The sequence below is a fragment of the Electrophorus electricus genome, chromosome 1 (assembly GCF_041902795.1).
Source record: "Electrophorus electricus isolate QZ-2024a chromosome 1, ASM4190279v1, whole genome shotgun sequence".
Classification (NCBI taxonomy): domain Eukaryota; kingdom Metazoa; phylum Chordata; class Actinopteri; order Gymnotiformes; family Gymnotidae; genus Electrophorus; species Electrophorus electricus.
Window position 1 is genome coordinate 24,659,149 of NC_137497.1, and position 22,839 is coordinate 24,681,987.

General features: G+C 38.3%; 1 protein-coding gene across 4 annotated transcripts; it reads right to left on the minus strand.

The window, feature by feature from the left end:
- Positions 1-415: 415 nt before the first annotated feature.
- On the minus strand, positions 416-22,628 carry LOC145657525 (protein NLRC3-like). Of its 4 annotated transcripts, XM_081712795.1 has the most exons (8): positions 22,479-22,628; positions 15,925-16,194; positions 15,021-15,062; positions 12,458-14,246; positions 2,821-2,994; positions 1,038-1,084; positions 805-933; positions 416-575 (listed from the first exon to the last, which is right to left on the minus strand). In XM_081712795.1, the coding sequence occupies exons 2-8, from the start codon at positions 16,112-16,114 to the stop codon at positions 562-564; spliced, it is 2,385 nt and encodes a 794-aa protein (XP_081568921.1). In that variant the 5' UTR covers positions 16,115-16,194; positions 22,479-22,628; the 3' UTR covers positions 416-561. The 4 variants fall into 4 exon arrangements, with proteins under 4 accessions (XP_081568921.1, XP_081568925.1, XP_081568929.1 ...); XM_081712799.1 differs by lacking the exons at positions 416-575; positions 805-933; positions 1,038-1,084 and adding an exon at positions 1,097-2,279; XM_081712807.1 differs by lacking the exons at positions 416-575; positions 805-933; positions 1,038-1,084 and adding an exon at positions 6,461-6,540 and having other exon boundaries at positions 2,879-2,994.
- Positions 22,629-22,839: the final 211 nt, after the last annotated feature.

Sequence of the window (22,839 nt, forward strand, 5' to 3'; positions counted from 1 at the left end):
TGTGTGAGACAGAGGTGTGCGTGTGTGTGTGTGACAGACAGAAAGAGCAAAGTGTGTGTGTGTGTGTATGAGTGTGTGAGAGAGACATAAGAGTGTAGTGTGTGTGTGTGTGTGTGTGAGAGAAAGAGCAAAGTGTGTGTGTGTGTGTGTGTGTGACAGAGGTAAGTGTGTGCATGCGAGAGAAAAGGGGTGTGTGTGAGCGAGAGAAAGAGAAAGAGAGAGGAAAGATATAAAAAATTAAAGACTGCAGTTTTTCATTTAACATTATGTGTGTCTGTGTATGTGTGTATGTGTGTGTGTGTATTTTATACTCAGCAGGCATGTGTGTATTATGATGTTCACCAGTTGTGTGTTTCCCTGCAGACTCAGGTGTTCCTCCAGGACACAGGAGGCTATTCTAGCTCACACACACACACTGAGGAGTAAAGATAAACCCTAAACCCTGCATAGAGGGGCTCAGTGAATGTGGAGTGGAGTGTGTGTAAGTGTGTGAGTGTGTGTGTGTGTGAGAGGAGACGCTGTAGAAGGACAGAGTGCCGGCGGGCCAGTCCAGATACACCCCTACCCTGTTGGAGCTAGAGGGGGCAGAAATGTCAGTTCTCTTATTATTGTGCCAGACAGTGTATCTGTTATAAGAGCAGTACAGACTCCAGGACTTTACATTACATCCAAACACACATTCACCACTGAGTCCTTTCCTCCTGATTCCTTTATATGTCACTGATATAACAGCCCATCCCCCACTCCACTCAACCTCCCAGTAACAGCGTCCAGTCAGACTCTCTCTACACAGAATCTGCTTACAGTCATCAAATCTCTCTGGATGGTCAGGGTATGACTGCTGCTCTTCCACATGCGTCACCTTTCTGTTCCCCTCAGACAGAGAGAGACATGTGTGCGCTGTGTTTGGGTCTAGTGTGAGATCACACACATCTGCACACAAGAAGACACATTAGAGGAGAGATCATAAATACTGTGTGTGTGTGTGTGTGTGTGTGTGTGTGTGTGTGTGTGTGTACATTATATTTGCTTCTTACATTTTCTTAGTCCTGGTTTCATTCTGAGCTTCCCTGCATGTTCCAACCTAAAGAAACACACACACACACACACACACACACACACACACACACACACACACACACACACACACACACACACACACACACACACACACACACACACACACACACACACACACACAGATAATAGTTCTGTCTCTCTCTCTCTCTCTCTGTCTCACACACAGATAGTAGTTCTGTCTCTCTTTCACATACACACAGATAATAGTTCTCTCTCTCTCTCAAACACACACACAGATAATAGTTCTGTCTCTCTCTCACACACACACACACTATACTGCCCAGTTTATCACCTTTATGTATTTATCTAATTATTTATATTTTGCCATCCTTGTTATTCTTATTATTTTTCCTTTCTTTTCACATCTTTCAGTTTTATTTAATACCAAATTCACTTATTTTTAAGTTGTTTCTAATAACAGAATTCTTAATTTCCTTAATGAAAGGTTAATTCATGTTTATTGTAACACTGCTTATATACTGCCGGTTCTGTTACTGCATTTGGTCATGCCAGTAAAGCTCACTGAATAGCACAGAGAGAGAGAGAGAGAGAGAGAGAGAGAGAGAGAGAGAGAGAGAGAGAGAGAGAGAGAGAGAGAGAGAGAGAGAGAGAGAGAGAGAGAGAGAGAGAGAGAGAGAGAGAGAGAGAGAGAGAGAGAGCATATCTTAGGATAAGTCATTTATATATTCTGAAAAATCTGTTTTCTCTCTCTCAAACACACATACAGTTCCATCTCTCTCTCTCACATACACACTCACACCCACACAGAGAAATAGGGTTTCTCTGACTCTCTCTCTCTGACACTGAAAGGTCTGGACTTATTGCACAGGTGGCATCCTATCACGGTACCACGCTGGAATGCACTGAGCGCCTGAGAGTGACCCATTCTTTCACAAATGTTAGTAGAAGCAGTCTGGGTGCCTGGGTGCTTGGCTTTATACACCTTTGGCCATGGAAGAGACTGGAACACCTGCATTCAATGATTTGGATGGTGAGCGAATACTTTTGGAAATATAGTGTATTATCTGTGTGTGTCAAAAACAGACAAGGAAACCCTAAAGCTGGACTTACACTGTGTGATTTCAGTGGTCTTATAAGACTGTTACATGTCAGACTGTGAGATGATGCCAGTAAAATCTTGGCAGAATTCTACATCTGGCTGTGATAACAGGAGTAAAAACACTGTCACATTTCTGGACCTGTGAATCAGAGATAAAGTCTAAGAATCCTAAGCGATGCATACTTTTATATATACACACACACACACACACACACACACACACACACACACACACACACACACACATATATAGTGTGTGTGTGTATATATATATATATATATATATATATATATATATATATATATATATGTGTGTATACACACACACACATATTAACATTATATATATATATATATATATATATATATATATATATATATATATATATATATATATATATATATATATATATATATATACACACATACACATATGTGTGTGTTTGTGGGGGGGGGGGGGTTTGTTTATGCCATTAAAACAAGTATAAACAACAGTTCTGTAATCTAGGACTCTTTTCTTTAGGAAGAAGCGGATTCCTGCTCTATTAGTGGAGAAATTGAACTCTAGCACAAAGATTTGGCCAAATGATTATTCCCAGTGAATTTCACTAGAAAGCTCATCTTGTTTTTTAGATACAAGAAGAATATTTATTGAATATAACAAATATAACAAATCTCACCTGAGTATCTCCAGTTTACAGTGTGAACTTTTCAGTCCAGCAGAAAGCTGCTCCACTCCTGAATTGTTCAGGTCACTGTTACTAAGGTCAAGTTCCCTCAGGAGGGAGTTTGGAAGTTGCAAAGCTGATGCCAGATTTTCACAAGTGTTTTCCTCAAGATTACAGATAGCTAGACTGCAAGTAGATACAACAGATATCACAATATACCCTACCATAGATAGAACAGACATTACAATATACCCTACAGTTGATACAACAGATATCACAATATACCCTACAGTAGATACAACAAATATTACAATATACTCTACAGCAGATACAACAGACAATACAATATAGTCTACAGTAGATACAACAAATATTACAATGTACCCTACAGTAGATACAATAAATATTACAATATACTCTACAGTAGATACAACAGATATCACAATATAATCTACAGTAGATACAATATTACAATATACCCTACAGCAGATACAACAGACATTACAATATAGTCTACAGTAGATACAACAAATATTACAATATACCCTACAGTAGATACAACAGACATTACAATATAGTCTACAGTAGATACAACAGATGTTACAACATACTCCATAGTATATAGTATAGTGGAATTGTTTTGCATTATGGGAAATTTCTGAGAAATAGATATCCAAAATCAGCATATTGTAGATAAGTACATGAATTCACCTAATGGTAGTATGACTTTAATATGGGATTATTAAACTTCCGCGTGCTGTCCGGACAGCAAAGTCCCTTGCAGTCTTCCAACGCCAACTGAAGACCCATCTTTTTGTGGAATATTTAAATGATCACTGATCCTGCTCCTATGTTCACTAACTGAAACTCTAGTACTTATTGTAGGGTGTTGTTTATTTACTCTGATGTTGACTGCTCCTATGTTGTCTAACTCTAGTACTTATTGTTTGCTACTCTGATGTTGACTGCTCCTGTGTTGACTAACTCTAGTACTTATTGTTTACTACTCTGTTGACTGCGCCTATGTTGACGAACTCTAGTACTTGTTTATTACTGATGTTGACTGCTTCTGTGTTGACTAACTCTAGTACTTGTTTGTTACTGATGTTGACTGCTCCTATGTTGACTAACTCTAGTACTTATTGTTTACTACTCTGATGTTGACTGCTCCTGTGTTGACTAACTCTAGTACTTATTGTTTATTACTCTGATATGACTGCTATGTTGACTAACTCTAGTACTTATTGTTTACTACTCTGATGTTGACTGCTCCTATGTTGACTAACTGTAGTATTTATTGTTTATTGCACTGATTGTCTGTTATAGAGCTTATATGTATTTTGTACTTCTAGCCATTAGCACCGATCCCTGTATCTCAACAGTATTCTAGTTCATTGGAATCTTTCACTCTAACCTACTTTACTGGCTAGGATCTGTTCTATGAGGAAATGACAAAGCACTTTTCTAAGTCGCTCTGGATAAGAGTATCTGCCAAATGCTGTAAAAGTAAATATAAATGTACTCTTATGTGGTCATGGAACTGTCTTGGCTTTATGGGACATTTCTGAGAAACAGATATCCAAAATCAACCTGAATGAAATGAGTACATGAATTCACCTAAAGGTATTATGATTTTAATAGGAGTTTATGAAAAATGGTAGAGTGAAATCTGTCCAAACCTACTCTGCTGATACTCTGCAAATTCAGTCTATACAAAATTAGTGCATTATTTCGCCTAAAGGTAGTTTGACTTTAATGTGGATTTATGAAGACATTGTACAGTGAAATGTGTCCAAACTTACTCTGCTAATAGTCAAGGGCTTCTACTCACATGTGGTAGTGGAACTGTTTTTGCATTTTGTTAAAATTCAGAAAAATATGTAAAACATCAATATAGATTTATTAATGATCTGGTGATCATTCAATTGGCAGTGGAATATTTCAGCCCTGGAGTTCCCCTGCCCTGCACATTTGCCACATTTCACTAGTGATAACCCGTTTCAGCTGGCAGTCAAGAACTATAACAACGTTCTGAGAAACATTATGTAGAAAAAGCATTTTCCACACTGCTTATTAAGCTGTGTAAATATATTACCAATTATGTTTAATTATGCAATTAAACTAGTTCAATCAAGTAAACTGTATTTTGTACTTTTAAATGTAGTAAACGTGCATGTCCATCAAAGCTCTTAAAAGATGCAAGTTTGTTTCTTTGCTTAGGAAGAGTTAGATTGCGGTGAACAGCGAAATACCGTAAAATCGTGAATATAGGCGCATAAAAATTTAAACCGCGGATGACTTGACCGTGAATCGCTAAAGCGCGGATAGCATGATCGCGGTTGTAACCTAGTGACTGATTAATACACACCTGTATTTCATGAACACCAGATGTTATAAATCACATCCCCGTCAAATCTCCCGTCACACCCTCACCCTCCTCCCTCCTGCTCTCAACTACGTGAAGATCCAACCGCATTTCTCCAAAAGACTGTAACTTGATTGTTGCAAGGACAAGAAGTCCAACCTTGCTTATTGACGGTTTGGTCAAATTGTTGAGACTGTTAGCTGGTTAGATATCTTGCTGAACAATAAACAATTAAACAAATCAACACAGTTAGATTGTCTTTGCTAACATTACCTAGTTAGCTGTTAGCCATGAATGACGATCAGAGATTCAGTGAAAAGCTCATACAGGCTTTGTCTGTCTGTCTTAGTCCATCTACTTTTACTTTTTGTCTGTCCCTTTCTGGTATTTTCCTTTTCTCTTGGAAATCACCATAGCAGCAAATATCCTCCAATTCCAATTTGAGATTTTCTGTCATTTTCATGATCCACTACAGTTCTCTTCACCTCAGTAAGTTAAAACAGCTCCCCTAATGCTATTGGCCACTGTAATGACAAAATTCAATATTCTGCCGCCCCGGCCGTCCTACCACATATGTGATTGGATCAAATTACTGTCACTCAAATTGAGAAACTTGTCACTCATATTTCTGTTACTGCTGGACACAAGTGCTTCTTGGATATTCATGTTATTACTAGCTTTATTTTTTTCAAATGGTACAATTTTAAGAATTTGTGGTGTTTTTATTGTACCTTTTGACATTTTTAATACGTCAACATAGATACAAGGGCAACAATCACAAGGTTATTACTGTATTTCTAAACCAAACTGTTTTCTGCTGTTTCGTGTGCTCCCCATAGAGACAGATGGCATGTTTGTAGATCTCTATCACTTTTTAGTAATAGTGGTTTGTGCTCAGAATAAAGTGTCTGTTGTTGTCTCTCCCGCTACACTGGCACATAACAAAGATGTATAAAGGTTGGTATCTCTCTCTAATCATCTACAGCTGAAATAACCACCAACTAAAGATGGCTGCCTCCAACACTCCTTTACCATTTATCAAACACTGTAAGATAATACTGATGATGTTCTTCATAATTTGTGAACCCTAAAGATGGCCATGTTACTATATTGTGTGGGATGTAGCTTGGACACATATTAATGTGCAACATAATAAAACTGTAGCGTAACCATTGTATTAGAGTGTTGCTATGAACAATGCATTAAATAAATGTTTTACACATTTTTTCATTTTTTTTAACAGAACAGTGCCTTGACTCTCCCACTATTTGTATTTTAAATCTTCACCTTCACTATTGTTTCTGAACTTCTGAACCCTCCAGACATCTTGTGGTTTTAAGTATTTTCTGTGGTCAGTGTTTGTTCTCCTGTATGGAGGAAGCACAAAGACAAGGAGCACAGCAAGGGGTCCAGTGAGAAACACATTCTATCAGTGGTGGTCACACACAGATAATAGTTTCTCTCTCTCTCTCTCTCTCTCTCTCTCTCTCTCTCTCTCTCTCTCTCTGTCTGTCTCTCTGATGCGCGCACACACACACACACACCTAATAGTTCTGTCTCTGTCTCTCTCTCTCTCTCTCTCTCATACACACACACAGACACACACACACAGAGACAATAGTTCTGTCTCTTACACACAAATAATAGTTCTGTCTGTCTCTCTCTCTCTCTCTCTCTCTCTCTCTCTCTCTCACACGCACACACACACAGACACAGATAATAGTTCTGTTTCTATCATGCACACACATAGATAATAGTTCTGTCTCTCTCTCTCTCGCGCGCGCACACACACGCACACACACACACACACACACACACACACACACACACACACACAGAGAGATAAGAGAAAGTATTGTCATGTTTAACTATCAAGTTTAACTGGAGCACTTAAGATTCTTACAAGTACAGGGGTTTTAAAATGTGATAAACCAAAGTAAATTAGTAAATAGATAAAAAAACAACAGCTCAACTTTCAAGTAAGAAACAAGAGAACAACAATAGACACAGAATTCTCAGAGAGGCTTTCAAGTCTTTTAAAAACAGAGATATTTCCCAATACTAATGAAGCTATTTCTCATGGGAGCAGTTCAGAGTAATTTGCCTTTGACTTGTACAGAAGCCTTGAAACCACCTGTTTCAGAGCCTCTGTTCAAAAAGGCCTCTGACCTTAAGATACCCCATAACATTTTTATATAAATGATTTATTACTTTATTTATACAATTATCCAGTTCTGCTGCCATTATCTCCAAAGGTAAGGTGTTGTTTATACATTTTTTTAAGACAGTGATCTCATTCAAACCACTTGGAGTTCATCACAATAAAACTGTTTCTTTCGGTCCATCTTGTGATGTCCTGGCCTTAGTCCAACACCTGACACAGAGGCTTTCTGAGGCCTTACACTGAAGCCTGCAGAAGCCTTTTCTGTAGATAATCCAGTTTACTTTACACTCATTCTTCTGTTTACAATATCATTAAGTGCAAAACTTTATTACATTTCTGACTTTATTATATTATTGGTAAGTTATTACACACGTTTGGCTAAAAGAGCACTCACAGCTAGAACTGTTCATAGACTCAGAAAAAGGCAAAATTTAGTAGGTAAGTTCACAGACTCAAGAAAATTCCCTCTGTTACTTACCAACAATTACTGTTCATACATATACACACACAGCCCCAGACATACATACATACACAGAGCATCAACCATCACTTGACATACATGCACAAAGAGCACCAACCATCAGGGGATATGCACACACAGAGCACCACCCATCACCATACAAACATACATTCAAAGATGACCATTTAGAATATCCAATCAAACTAACTTCTGTGTTTATGGACTGTGAGAGGAAACCCAAGTGCAGACAGAAACTTCACTAACGGAGGGGCTCGAACCCAAGACCCTAATGCTGATGGGCAAATAAACTAACCACCAAGCCACCATATTGCCTACCTAACATAACAATAACAACATAACAATAATAAAGATGATAAGAATAATAATAATAATTCTTATAATTCAGTAAAATGTAACTCTTTGTGGCCACAGGGTGGTCATTTAATGAAATGCAGCTAGTTTCACCAAAAATGTATTGTCTGGATCTATATATCTTTGTCCTGCAGTGCCTTATTTTAACTCTGTTAATGTTGCACTACAAGGCAGTTTTGTAATTTCCTTAAAGAAGAGGACAATCACAGAGCTGCTCCACTCCTGAATTCTGTGTGTGTGTGCATGCACAAAATATGAGACACAGGTCATGAATGAAGTCCATGTATTTCTCTTCAAATAGAATGGTGCCACTTGATGGAAGAACTGTCATGATGGTGGCATCACCTGTGTGATGCTATTTCCTGTTTTTGAAATTCCTTCACATGAATAACAGTTTAGGCATTCCAATCTTTACTATTGTCCTACTGTTTATTCATTTTCTGCAACTGCATACAATTTTGATATCAACAATGTCTACAAGTCATAGGCGACTACTCGACCATTCAAAACTTGCTGATGCAGACAACTAACCAAAGCTAAGTGTCTACTAGCTATCTAGTATTTGTTTTTCACCATGACTTCAGTCATTTGTTGCTTGTGTTGAGTGCAGCATGTTTAGATTAATCATTACTGGTAAATGTATCTATGAGAAGTGCAGATTAATCATTAGTGAATAATCTACACTTCTCACAGTTACATTTATCATTAATCATTAGTGATAAACATATCTCTGGTTACAGGAGACTCTCAGCTTCAGTATGTAAACTACAGAGCTCTGGTTATACAAAAATAAGGTAATAAAATGTGTCGGGATAAAGGCCAATCGTTAGTCTGTATTTTCATGAGGTGATCTGTGATCTAATTATAATAGGCTTTGAAGCTCTCTGTAGCAGGTGCAAAGAGGTGCAAGAATGTCTGAAAGCATGAATAATGTTTCTGGGGTATCTTAAGGTCAGAGACCTTTTGGGACTCTAAGTGCAGAACTGAGGCTCTGATACAGGTGGTTTCAAGGCTTCTATACAAGTTTAAGGCAGATTACTCTGAACTGTTCCCATGAGAAATAACTTCATTAGTGTTGAAAAAGATCTCTGTTTTTAAAAGCCTTGAGAGCCTCTTTGAGAGTTCTGTGGCTAAGCAAGGTTCGTTATCTTACCACAAAGGCAGAGTGATACTGACCTGCCACATCATCTTGCAGGTGTTTGGTGGTGTGAGTTGAGATCATCTTTGTTTAAAAAAAAATCTTCCAATTGGATATAATGGTGTCAAGTTTAAATTGCATAATGATGGAACTCAATTTGCATATATTGAATAATGTAAGTTTGAACATAGTGGTGGAGATTTCAAACACTAGTATGTAAAGAAGGTGGGATGATTACACTTCTGAAAACTGTATAAAAATATGTGTTGTGTGTGACTGTTAGACATATTCTGGACTATGCCTCCTTTGTAATATTGAGCTCAGAATAAAGACGGGACCGGCTATTCTCTTCAAACGGACCCGCACCGTCAGCAGTAGGGTTATCAGCACCAGCTGATAGACGACCCAGAGCTGCGTTGTTCTGTGACCAGGGTCTGAATCCACACACGTGCACCATTATAGTTAAGCAGAAGTCCTGTTTGAAACATTCTGCATAGGTGGTATTAAGACCTTGTCCACAGAGTTTTGTATTAGGTCTTGGGGGTCTTAAAAGTGCAGACTGAGAATTGACTGAGAGTGTCCATAGAGTGAGAATAGACTGATAAAATATAAAAATAACAAAAAAGAGTAATAGTTAGAAAACCAAATGAAAATGAAAATAATTTCATAAAAATCTTTCTGTAAACGGAAAATGGTGAGAAAAAAACGGCTTAATAAAAATAATGAAGTAAAGACAAATGTGCAGTGAATAAATAGATAAAGAGAGCACCAGAGAAAAAGTGCTGAAGAGATAAATGTTAAATGTTGTTTGTTCCAGTTGTTTTTGTCTACATGTGGCCACAATGAGTGAAGTAAAGAAAATGCGCAGTGTGTTTGTCTTGATGTGGCTATCGCGAGTTAATTGATTACCAACAATAACGTATACAACATACCAGCATAACAGTTTTTTTTCAGGTTATAATTAAGATTATTGTGATATGGTTGTATAGGGGGGAGGTCACTCATTTTAATCACTAAAGAAAGTGAATGGATACGCAGACAGATCTGTTTAAACATGATTAATATCATCTAATTATAAAATGCGTACATGCAAAATATATTGATCTGGATTTAGTAATAAATACAATAAAGTAACTGATGGAGGTACAGTATGTAAAACCGGTTACAATTACAGCAGTAGAGAGCATACATATTATGGACATATTAAAATATAAATTTACATGTGATAACTGTAACTTATTTGAGTAAATTAAATTTAAGTCAACATATGTATAAATGATGGAATTCAGCGAAGCAAATTAGAAAATAATCATATGGATAGTGTTTTGTTAAGTGAGAGGCAGGAACACATTTTTGACTTGAGAAAATATATAGAAACTCTGCAGGTATGGAGTGTTGACAATGGCTAGAGTCAATAAATCTTAAATTGTAATCAGCTGACTGTCATAATTTAGATGAAGCTGAGGCTGCATTTGCTCATCTTATCTTAAGGTAATGAGTAAGGAGGATTTGCTGTGTCCTGTCTCTCTGTTACTGATGCTCTGTTGTGTGCTGTGTCCTGTCTCTGTTACTGCTGCTCTGCTGTGTGCTGTGTATTGTCTCTCTGTTACTGCTGCTCTGCTGTGTGCTGTGTCCTGTATCTCTGTTACTGCTGCTCTGTTGTGTGCTGTGTCCTGTCTCTCTGTTACTGCTGCTCTGTTGTGTTCAGTGTTTTGCTTAGTACATGTTCAGGTCATTTTGTATGTTTGGTTCGTGTTATTCATTGCCTTATCTTTTGCAATCTTTGTTAGCCTGGTTCTTTACATTGATAATTACCTGGTTTGTGTTTCTTTATGCTTTATCTTATAATCATTTCCTCTGTACTTCAGCAATTCCTCACCTCATTTCAGGCTAAACTGTACTACTACATGGTGTTTGGACTGATAAATAGACTTGTACTGGGTAAGTAAATACTAAACTTTACTACTACATGGTGTTTGGACTGATAAATAGACTTGTACTTGGTGAAATAAATTCAAAATCTTTACCACTGGTGTGTTGTTTGCAGTGTTTTCACTTTAAGCTACATGTGCTGCTAGGCTGTTACTAGAGTTTATTTGTCTGATACATTTAGTTCTTTCACAATGAAGAACTCCAGACACCTGCCCCATCTCACCTGTCCCATCTCACCTGTCCCATCTCACCTGTCCCATCTCAACTGTCCCATCTCAACTGTCTCGTAAATTCTTTGATCTCATAACCTACAGGACATTTAAGTACATGCTCAGTTTCTTGTCCCACTCTAGTGTGGTGACTTCAACACACACAGTGTTGTTCCCTCATCTATGCTCCCTGAAAAAGGAAAGCTGAAAAAGAAGCAGCAGCCAGTTTACACACAGCTACTCTATCAGAACCACAGACCCCTGGGTTACTGCACTGGGTGCAGGGGAAGGGGAGGAGGTTAAGACAGGACAGAGCACCACCCATCACTGGACATACACACACACAGAGCACCACCCATCACTGGACATACATACACACATACATACATACATACATACAGAGCACCAACCATCACTAGACATACACACATACACAGAGCACCAACTATAGCTGTACATACATGCACACAGAGCACCAACCATCACTGGAAATACATGCACACACACACACACACACACACACACACACACACACACACACACACACACACACACACACACACCAACACACACAATGTATATATATATTCTTTGTCTCTGTTAAAAAAAAAAAATACAGAGCTCCTTGCTGAACACTCCTGTGTCTTGACTTAGTGTGGCTTTCTGAGTGTTTGCCAGAGAAACCAGTGGGACATTTGAATTACAGAATGACAGTCATGTGTTGCATTCCAACTGGTAAGAAGACATTGCAGTCATTCTGGAATGCACTGGTCTGCTCTTAAGATAAAGGCTTATCTGTTCTTTAATGTTGGTGCTGTCAGAAAAGCCATTCCCCAAAGTTTACCATTCAAAATATACTTACAGTACAACCTTTTACCACTGGAAATGAAAACTATTGTTCAGTTTGCTCTGACTGAGAAATACATTCACATAATTTGATTAGTTACAGAAGGAGCTTCAGTAATAAAAACCTTTAAAAATTAAAATGATTAATCCAAAAGATACTTACAGAGCTCGCCTGGTATTTTTCAACACTGGAAGTAATTCCTTCAGTCCTATATCTGATGGCCTGAATTTCTTCAGCTCAAATTTCTCTTGAATCTCCTCTGACATCAGCAGCACAAACACCAGAGCTGAACACTGTGCAGATGAGAGTGTCTGTGTTGAGAGGTCCCCTGAGTTCAGGAAGGTCTGTATTTCATTTATCAGAGAGTTGTCTTTCAGTTTACTCAAGCAGTGGAATAGATTAATAGTCTCTTCAAAGGATTTTGTTCTCTTGATGGTTTTCTTGATGTAGTTCACAGTCTCCTCTAAACTCTCTTCTCTGATGTCCTGTTCTGGGTGTAAACTCCTCAGGAGCCTCTGATTGGACTCCAGTGAGAGACCGAGGAGGAAACGGAGGAAAAGGTCCAGGTGTCTATTTTCATTCATTGTGGCCTTATCTACTGCTGTCTCAAGCAGATCACACAGTCTGTGTTTTAACTTCCATTTCATTTTCTCCATTGGGGTTTTAAGGAGTGGGTTGCCTTCATCCCTGAATGTTAGGAACACAAATACAGCAGCAAGAAACTCCTGGAAGCTTAAATGCACAAAACTGTAGATCTTCCCCTCCTGTTTAAAAATTTGTGTACAAATTCCAGAGTACACTAAAGCCTCACAGACATCAATACCACATTCTTCCAGATCTGTCTCATAGAACAGAAGTTGTCCTTTTTGCAGCTGAAGAAAGGCTAACTTTCCAAGCTTCACAATATCCAGCACCTCTGCTCTTTTTGTCTCAGATGAAACTGCATTGTTGGTGCTTTGCTTCGTGTTGTATTTCTTAGTCTTTTGATCTGTGAAAAACAGCAGGAAATGTAGGTACATTTCTGTCAGAGTTGTTGGAGCATTTTTCATGTCCACACCTTCCTTCAGCATTTTCTGAAACACGGTGGCTGAGATCCTGCAGACAACAGGTATGTGACACAAGATATGAAGGCTTCTTGCAGTCTTAATGTGTGATATAATTCTGCTGGCTTGATCTTCATCTCTGATTCTCTTCCTGAAGTACTCCTCCTTCTGTGGGTCATTGAATCCACGGATTTCTGTAACAGGGTTAAAGTATTGGTCATTTATCTTACTGACTGCTGCAGGTCGTGAAGTGATCCAGAGGAGAGCAGAAGGAAGCAGTTCTCCATTTATGAGGTTTGTTATTAGTTTATCAAGAGTAGTCTTCTCATTCACATTAGATACCTTCTTCTGATGAAGATCTAGAGGAATTCTACTTTCATCCAGTCCATCCAGTATGAAAAGCAGCCGATGTTTTTCATTTAATATCTCCTTTTCATCTCCAGAATGGAGTTCTTGATGGAAGTAAAGAAGTAGTTTTGAGAGGCTGTACTTTTCATCCTTTATCAAGTTCAGCTCTCGAAATGGGAGGTACATGATGAAATCTATGTCCTGGTTGCACTTCTCTTCAGCCCAGTCAAGAATGAACTTGTGCACAGAGACTGTTTTTCCCACTCCAGCTATTCCCAATGTTAGGACTTTAGTACCACACTTGTTTTCAGTAGACTGCACTTTGAAGAGGTCACTGAGTGTGACTGGTGTTTTTTCTGTTTTGGGGTAAAATTTCTCTACCTGTCTCACTTCGTGTTTTGTGTTCACGCCTCCTGTGCACCCTTTGATCATGTAAACTTCAGTGTAAGTGTCTTGTATAGGCACACGATCACATTCTATTGGAGCCTCCTCACACAACTTCTCAAATTTTTCCTTATATTTTATTTTCATTCTCCTGCTGAGATCACTTTTTCCTACAGCTGTTAAAAAATGGGAAGAAAAAAGTTATGTGCATGATTCTTATAACTTGTGTCTTCGGTAATGGTGTAGATCTGGGGTTCATGGGCATTGAGAGTTATGGTAAACTGGGATGTTGTGTCATTTCACTTCTCTTATCATTCTAGGTTGTTGACTGAGAGCAGTGCTGATGTTCCAGGGATGTTCCTCATGCCTGTGTTTCCATTTTAGCTATGCTGCTATTTTAACTATGCTGCCATAGTTAGATCTGCCATTTTTGCACATTATATACCCCTATTTTACACACTTTACTATTTGATCAGGCCTAATAATCCATCCTCTCTTTATGCTGAGGTACATCTACATCCTCGTGTTGCTCAGCCTTGACCCATCTCAGCTACTGTGGCTCCTCCCACCCCAACCCTCCACTGCTGTGGCTTGTCCCTCCCTGACCCATTAACATATCGCTCCTTCCACCTCCATCCCAGCCACTTACTTCTCCAACCTGGTTCTCTTGCCCCTGAACATTGAGAAGCTCTACACTGACTGGGCAGCTATTCCTAAGTCACTCCTGTGGCAGATTGATTTTGTACTCTAGACTAGATCTTGTAGAACCCAGACTAGGTCTTCTAGTACCAGACTAGGACTTCTAGAACCCAGACTAGGACTTCATGAGAACCCATGATACTGCTTCTGTTGCTTACTTGAGCATGTTGCTTAAAGTTGTAATATATATTCATGTTGTTTAAAGTTTTAATATATTTTCATGCCTAAAGGTCTGTCTGGGTTGAATTTACCAGCTGGACTCTTAGCAGTCAACTCTTCACATTTGTCTCCACCTGTGAGAACAGACATCAGAGTAAAGAGCAGAAAATATAAAACCTACTTTATTAATGGTGAGTAAGTCCTGTGTGCAATTTTTGGTTTAAAAATACACTGAACATTTCTTAATTGACATTTGTCCATGTTTAAACTGATATTGACATCACTGTTCTCATTGCTGTTAAAGAACATTTGTTATACATACCTATTTGTTTGCAATGTTTATTAATATGCCAGATGATTTTGAGTTTTGCCATATTCTACTTTGTAATTTATTAATTAAGATCACTAATAAAAGAAAATTAGGTTCTTTGAATATATAAAATAAATATGTAAACTGTAAGTGAAAGAGAACACAAAGTGAAATTTGTCCAGACATTCTACATAATGGAATTTGGCTCTGATTCTACAGAGAGGATTGTATCTCTCTCTGGTCAGGAGTGTGTTGTCCTTAGCCAGCTAACCGTTCAAGTGCAACATTATATTCCTTTTCTAACAGAGGGCAATAAACACTTTACCTCAGCACACAGGGCAATAAAGACATTTTACCTCAGCACAGAGGGGAATAAAGACACTTAACTTCAGCACACAGGGCAATAAAGACACTACCTCAGCACACAAGGCAATAAAGATACTTTACCTCAGCACACAGGGCAATAAAGATACTTTACCTCAGCACACAGGGCAATAAAGACACTTAACCTCAGCACACAGGGCAATAAAGACACTACCTCAGCACACAGGGCAATAAAGACACTTTACCTCAGCACACAGGGCACTACATTCTTTGTCCATTGAGTTCACTAACAAAACAAAAACAAATGCTATGAGCATATAAAATCCCAAAATAGTGAGTTTAAAAAGTGAACATGATTTCACCTGCTTTATTTTCACTGTGTTTGGTCCTCAGGGCCTCAGCCTGTTGGTTGTGGCGCATCTTCTTCAGGATGAGCTGTGATCTCCGCAGCTCCATCTTGGCCATATTGCTGCACCATCTTGTCCACAGTATCAGGTCTGTTAGAATTCTCCAGATGAGATTTTGGGATACAGGGGAAACCTTCCATGCCATTTTTCAGATACCACTGGAATGTCTTCAGCTCTTCTGTCTCCAGGTCATTTAAAGTGAAGAGAAGCTGTTCTTTGTCCATCCTGCAGTGTGAAGAAGGACAACAGACTCCAGTTTACTAAAGGTTCACAAACATGTTCAACGGTTTATGTTCACAGTGCAGGAACAGACAGAGAAGTGAATGTGAGTGTGTTGGGTGAAGTGTGCTGTGTGTGACATAGAGAGGAGTGAATGTGAATGTGTTGGGTGAAGTGTGTTGTGTGGTGTAGAGAGGAGTGAATGTGAGTGTGTTGGGTGAACTGTGTGACGTAGACAGGAGTAAGTAAATTGTTGCTGTGTGTTCACTGGGTTTTACCCATTTGTCTTCTCTCACTACCACTGTGTGGCTCTGTTATGAAAACTCTGGTAGTCTGCATACAGGTCATACAGTCTGCTTGTTTTACTCTGCTGATGGGCAGATATGTTTATTCACACGTGTCACACGACTATAATAGATTATTTATTTTTACACAAATGAGAGATGAGGCCTGTGAGAGTGAGATGGGAGTGATCAGAGAACAAGCCTGTGAAGGTGAGATGGGAGTGATCAGAGAACAGGCCTGTGAGGGTGAGTTGGAAGTGATCAGAGAACATGCCTGTGAGGGTGAGATGGAAGTGATCAGAGAACAGGCCTGTGAGGGTGAGATAGGAGTGATCAGAGAACAGGCCTGTGAGGGTAAGATGGGAGGTGGCCCACAGACTGCTGCTGGAAGGAGAACCAACCAACATGGAGGACCAGATGTGACAGGGATATAGACACTGAAATTAGACTGCACGTGGACGGACTGTTTGTGTAATCAGACTATATGTGTAGTCCTGTAGACTGGGGTATGACCTGCACACTACTAGAGGATGAGCCTTACAGTGCATTTACACTGTTCTGGTGCAGACACACAACACACAGCACACAGCCCACCCAACACAAAACACAACACCCAGCCTGTGGGTCTGACACAGCGCAGTGACACTCTAATGGGCTCAACAATGAAAATATCAAAATTATGTATTCTTACTCAAATATACCAGCCACCACAAATTCAATGAGACAGTTTAATAAAAATGTGAAACAGTGCCCCCTCGTGATTACTTTCAAATATTGGAATTGTTCTCCTGCAGGTTGTTTTCTCTTGGTTGTCCATAACCAAACTGAAGCAACATTCAACCGAAATACAACAGTAATAAAAAGGTTTATCCACATTATTTCAGAGGTAGCAAGTCTTTCTCAAAGACAAGTATGAGTAAAAAATGTTGATCTTGAATACAGAAAATTTAACCCAGGAAAGAATATGTGGGGAAGTATGTAAACATGTAACAAAAATGTTAACATAAATGTTTCTGTTATAGGTGTCTGTGTGAAATTGACCCTTGGTACAATAGTTAGGAAAATCTGGCATTTGTGATGGAGTTACCCAGTAAGAAAACAGCCTTATCGAGGATTTAATGGATTTATTTGTTCACACACATTTACAGACACTCTTCTACAGAGTGGCTTACATGTGTATCAGTGTGACAGTACATGTGCACCCTGTGAATCAAACTCATGACCTAGGTGTTACTAGCACCTTAACTTCTTTACTTAAGGTCAAAGCCTTACCTGAGTTACAGGAGACCACATAGCCAGCAGAGTCTTAGTAAATATTTTAGTTTATCTGTTATTGTGTATCTTGGCAGGCCTGTACAGAACAACAGATAAATTCTGTATTAAGATTTCAGAAAGTGTTGGTGTCTTTAGGGGGTTCTAAAGAATGTATGTCACACTCAGTATATACACACAAACAGACAGTAAAGACAGCTGTAAGTCATATACAGTAAACACACACACAGACAATGAAGACGGCTGTAAATCATATACAGTAAACACACACAGACAATGAAGACGGCTGTATGTCATATACAGTATATACATACACACAGACAGACAATGAAGACGGCTGCATGTCATATACATGAGTCAGGATAGTTCGAACAGTCTGTACTATAGCTAGGAGCCATGTCTCCTTTTAATTAAGCATACACATACACACACATACAGAGTGTGTTACAGGATTCAGCTGTAGCAAAATTACATACATTTATGAAATATTAACAGGGGGCATGATCATAAACGTAGGGAAAGGATTATCAATTATTACTGATTAATTACCAAATTAAATTAGTTCATATTTTGTGCAGGGACCGAATGCCATTGTTTCAGATATACTTGCCATTATGTCCAACTTAATGAATAAATGTGAAGTTTACTGATTAATGAATAAAACAAATCTTTGACATTGTAAGACAAGTAGCAGACTTGCAGACAAATAAAAAAGGAAGGAGAGAAGGAAGAAAAAAGAGAAAAATTATAAATTGAAATAAGTTGAGTAGAGAAGAATGACTGGCATGAAAAAAAGAACTGAGTAACCAAGAGACCCAGAACTACACACACACACAATTTAGCTAACGCTAATTAGCCAAGAGGCTACTATGGTTAAATTAATTAATTAGCGAGAATTGAGTAAAAATGCCTGAAAGGGAAGAACAACTATCTGGGGAATCCTAACGTGAAATTAGACCTGAGGTTACTATCTGAGCTAACAGGAGAGAAAAATAAATTGGTACAAAATTATCTATGTGAATGACGGCTCATGGCTGGCCCCCCGAGCTTAGCCTGTGAATGAAGCAGAAGATTTTACGTTTCAGGGTCAGTGAAGGGCCAGATGATCAGTCCGGTCAGGGAGAGGTTGCAGAGCTTCGGAGTGGCTGAATTCTGGATGAATTCATGCCACACATAATCCCAAACTTTTCTCTGCGCTGTCAGCGGCCCTAGTTCATCACCCAAGTCAGCAAAACTGGCCGGGCTGAATCTTTTGGAGTGCCCTGAACTTCGCCAAAGTTCCTGAGATTTTGTAAAGGTATTTCAGGAAGTACACAGGTTTGTAGCTGGGTGATGTAGACTGTTTTAAACCTAAGGCTGGTGGTTGGCTAAATTAAAACTAATTACTGTTGGCCAAACAGAACAAAAGCTAATTCTACCAACAACAAAAAGAAGATGATTAAGTTGGCGGCATAGTGAAGAGCAAATTAAATAAGTTTAGATAGATTTGCAGACTGGGTCTAAGACAAACATATGAAATTAAACACTATTATAATTACATAATTCTTCTCATGAGAGGTGCAGCCTTTAAGTTACTTCTTGTAGAGTATGAACTGACTATCCGATACTGAGAATTGATTTTTAACTACTGATCTCAGGGGCAGCATGGAAGGATTGGCTCAACAGCTCTGTTCATGCATATTCATAGTTTCTTTGTCTCAATCTCAGGTTTTGATTCATTCAGGCATTTATCTCGAGTTAGCTTACAAGACATGATTAATCTAATACAGTAAATAAAAAGAAAAGAAAGGCAGAATAAACAACTGGAACACATACTGATATATTGCTACTTGGGGTTGGGTGGTAATCGTCTTGTCATGGTACGCTCCCCTTCCCTCTGATCACATGGTATGGCCCACCGCGTGCAGTGGGCTCACTGTTAACTGTTCATGCTGACTTGTTTGTAACCACGCCCCCTTTTAGCACACACCTGCACCCAGTTCTTGGTTTCGTTTATGTATGTATTTAAATGCCTGTTTGTGTGTAGTTTGCAGTCGGTCATTGTTCATGTTAAATGTTAGGTGTGTTCACAGTAGATGTTCATGGTGTACTGGATGTTGCGTGTGAATGCTGTTATCTTTTGTTTTTTACGTTAATAAGGGTGTGTCTTCGTCGACAGAGGTCTGTGCGCCCTGCTCCTTGCCCTGCGGCACTCGGGCCGTCACATGTCATTTAAGCCATAATAGGTGGGAACAATTTTATCACACTAATTTCACCTGAGCACTTAGTCCACATATTTCTAAATGAAAAGAAAAAGTTCTTACCACCAATATAAAGCTCATAACTATATATAGGAAACAGTTACATTTTTCATTAAGAGAAAGCATGATTGTTACACAAATATTATAACTGTTCTCATATTAATAGATCAAATAGTCTTCCTCTGTCTATTATGCTTGAAATGAAGAGGTAATCACATAATAGCAAGTATAAAGGTTAATATGTAAATACAGCAATGAGAGGTTAATTCATAGGTAAACTGCATTCACCATACTGGGACTCCGTCTCCGCCTTTCATAGACAGGGAAAGTTAACATACATTTATAAAGAGGGACTCAGAACAGTTCAGGTTGAAGAACCTGTTACAGTCACTAAGGGGCACTGTAGATTCATAGTCCACACAATCAAATATCTTGTTGGATTCATGAGAATTAATAAAGAATTTTCCTTATTTGAGTTTGGTTTTGTTGCAATGCTTCCGAGCGAACACTTTGTATCGGAAAGGTTAAAATCCAGTATTCCAGGAAAGTCTTGCAGATCTAGGCATTCTGAGATGTGAATCTGACCTTAAGTTTATATGACTGGTTTTCTGAATCTGGCCATATGGTTGGTTTTATGAATTTTACTGAAGGTCATAATTAATAATTATGATTAATGAATAATATGAATGATGAATAATCATAATTAAGGTCATAATCCTAATCTTTGGCCACTGACACAGAGTTTAACTGGATAATCAACCAATATCTGACAATGACAATGTTTAACTGGATAAATATATTATATAGAAAAACAAAAGTAAATAATATTCACTCATAATTCTTCCATCACTTCTGGATCTTTAGAACAGAAGCAATCTGACAACAATCTCCACAGTGACCACTTTTGCTAACATTTTGATTATTCTATTCTGTGAAACAACAAAGTCTGAACTACTTTGGCTAGAAATTATTCTGCTGGGTTATGCCAGGTTATCAATACATATGATCAATAAATATTTCAGAGAAATCATCACAATAAACAAAGAAACAAATGATGTTTCTGTTTTCTGTTGTGTTCTGTAAGGTATTTCAAATTCGTGTTATTTCAGTTTCATGTGTAAATCATGACATTTAGAAAGATGATTTATTAACAAAAGGCCAATATGTTTACTAGGATAAATAACCATATGGATTGTGTGGGTTCACATGTACTCTGTAGGATTGTGTGGGTTCACATAAACTCTGTAGGGTTGTGTGGGTTCACATAAACTCTGTAGTCTATGAAGTGCAGACCTATTTAATGAACTGTCAGTGTGGAACAGGTTTCATCTACAGCAGAAGGAAGTGTTGTGAATGTAGATAATTAAGATTATGGATAATGAAGATCAATAAAGTAAAATAAAGGAACAATTTATATATTTATTATTATTTATATTTATATTATAAAATATTAGTTCTTCTGCTGTTTTGGGGGCTTCTTCTCTTCCCAAATTACCTCCTCAGTCTTGGAAAAGATTAATTCACATAGTACACTTTTTGCTGGTATGCACAGGTGTTTTTACCATTATATAAATGTGTGGATGTACAGCACATCACTCCTGTCAGTAAACCAGAGGATCTCTCTTTACATATACTTTCTATATATCAATGTTACTATATCTATCCTACCTACTGTTCACTAGATTTATCTCATTAGCATATCACTCAATATGTCCTATCAGTAACCTTCTATCTAGACAACACTGAATCTCTCCATCTCTCAAATTCTCTATTCTCACAAAATCCTCAAAGTTGGGGTGTGTTTTCTTGACGTATAAGCATTAATAGAGTTTGTGACTGAGACAAATGTGTGATCAGGTTTGTTTCAGACACTGTCAGTCAAAGACAGGAGCGGCAGGTTCTGTATGACACTTATAGAAACACAAGCTTCGTTTAGCCGTGGTCACGTGACATGGCCGTTTTGCGCAACACTTCATATCAGTGATTCAAAGCGCTGCGCTTCAGAAACTCCAAACAAGCGTAGAAACGTCAGTGTTGACCGTCCGATCCCAAACTATAGTTAATAATACAGATAATTAACTATACAGGGAATTTGAACTGTCCACTGAGGATTTGGCCAACACTACAAATGGCTGAAACTGAACAGGAAACTAACTGTAAAAAACAAACGTTACAGCAGCAACTTTACGCTTAGGTCAGAGGAGTTTAAACTGGGAGCATTTGGAAAGATTACTGACTAACTACGACTTAAAATCGAGATTTACAATAACTGACAACGTATATCTGAGCCAGTTAAATATTTTTAAAAATATAACTGTGCGATCGTACTGGGCCATTTTAGTGTCCGTCATTTTAGATGCGTACCGTTAACTTCACCAGGACTTTAATCTTTACATTTAATCCACGTTTGGGTGGACCTACGATTTAAACACACAACTATGTACTTACAAGACACGCTGTTTAAACTGCATTTTAACAAATAGGATGAACTTACCGTGAAATATTTTAAACTATTTAAATATTTAAAATATCTCCAATCTGCCCAACTTTCAATAATGGTGACAGTTCAGAAAATACTTCCGTTTTCTTGAGAAGGAACTAACTACAGGAACATCAGTGGGCGTAAGTAGAGTATATGTCAATAATTTTCGTATGAAGCCAATTACACAACCGATTTCTTATTCCAGTCATTGAGACAATCATCAGCCAAAGTTAGCTGTCCATCATTTTGCTGCAGCCAATCATAGACTAAGCAGTCTATACAGCCAATGGCTTCACAGTCCCGCCTACACGGACTTGTTTTGCGGCTAGGCTGAGAGTAAATTTCCACTATGTCGGCACTTTGAAACATTTCG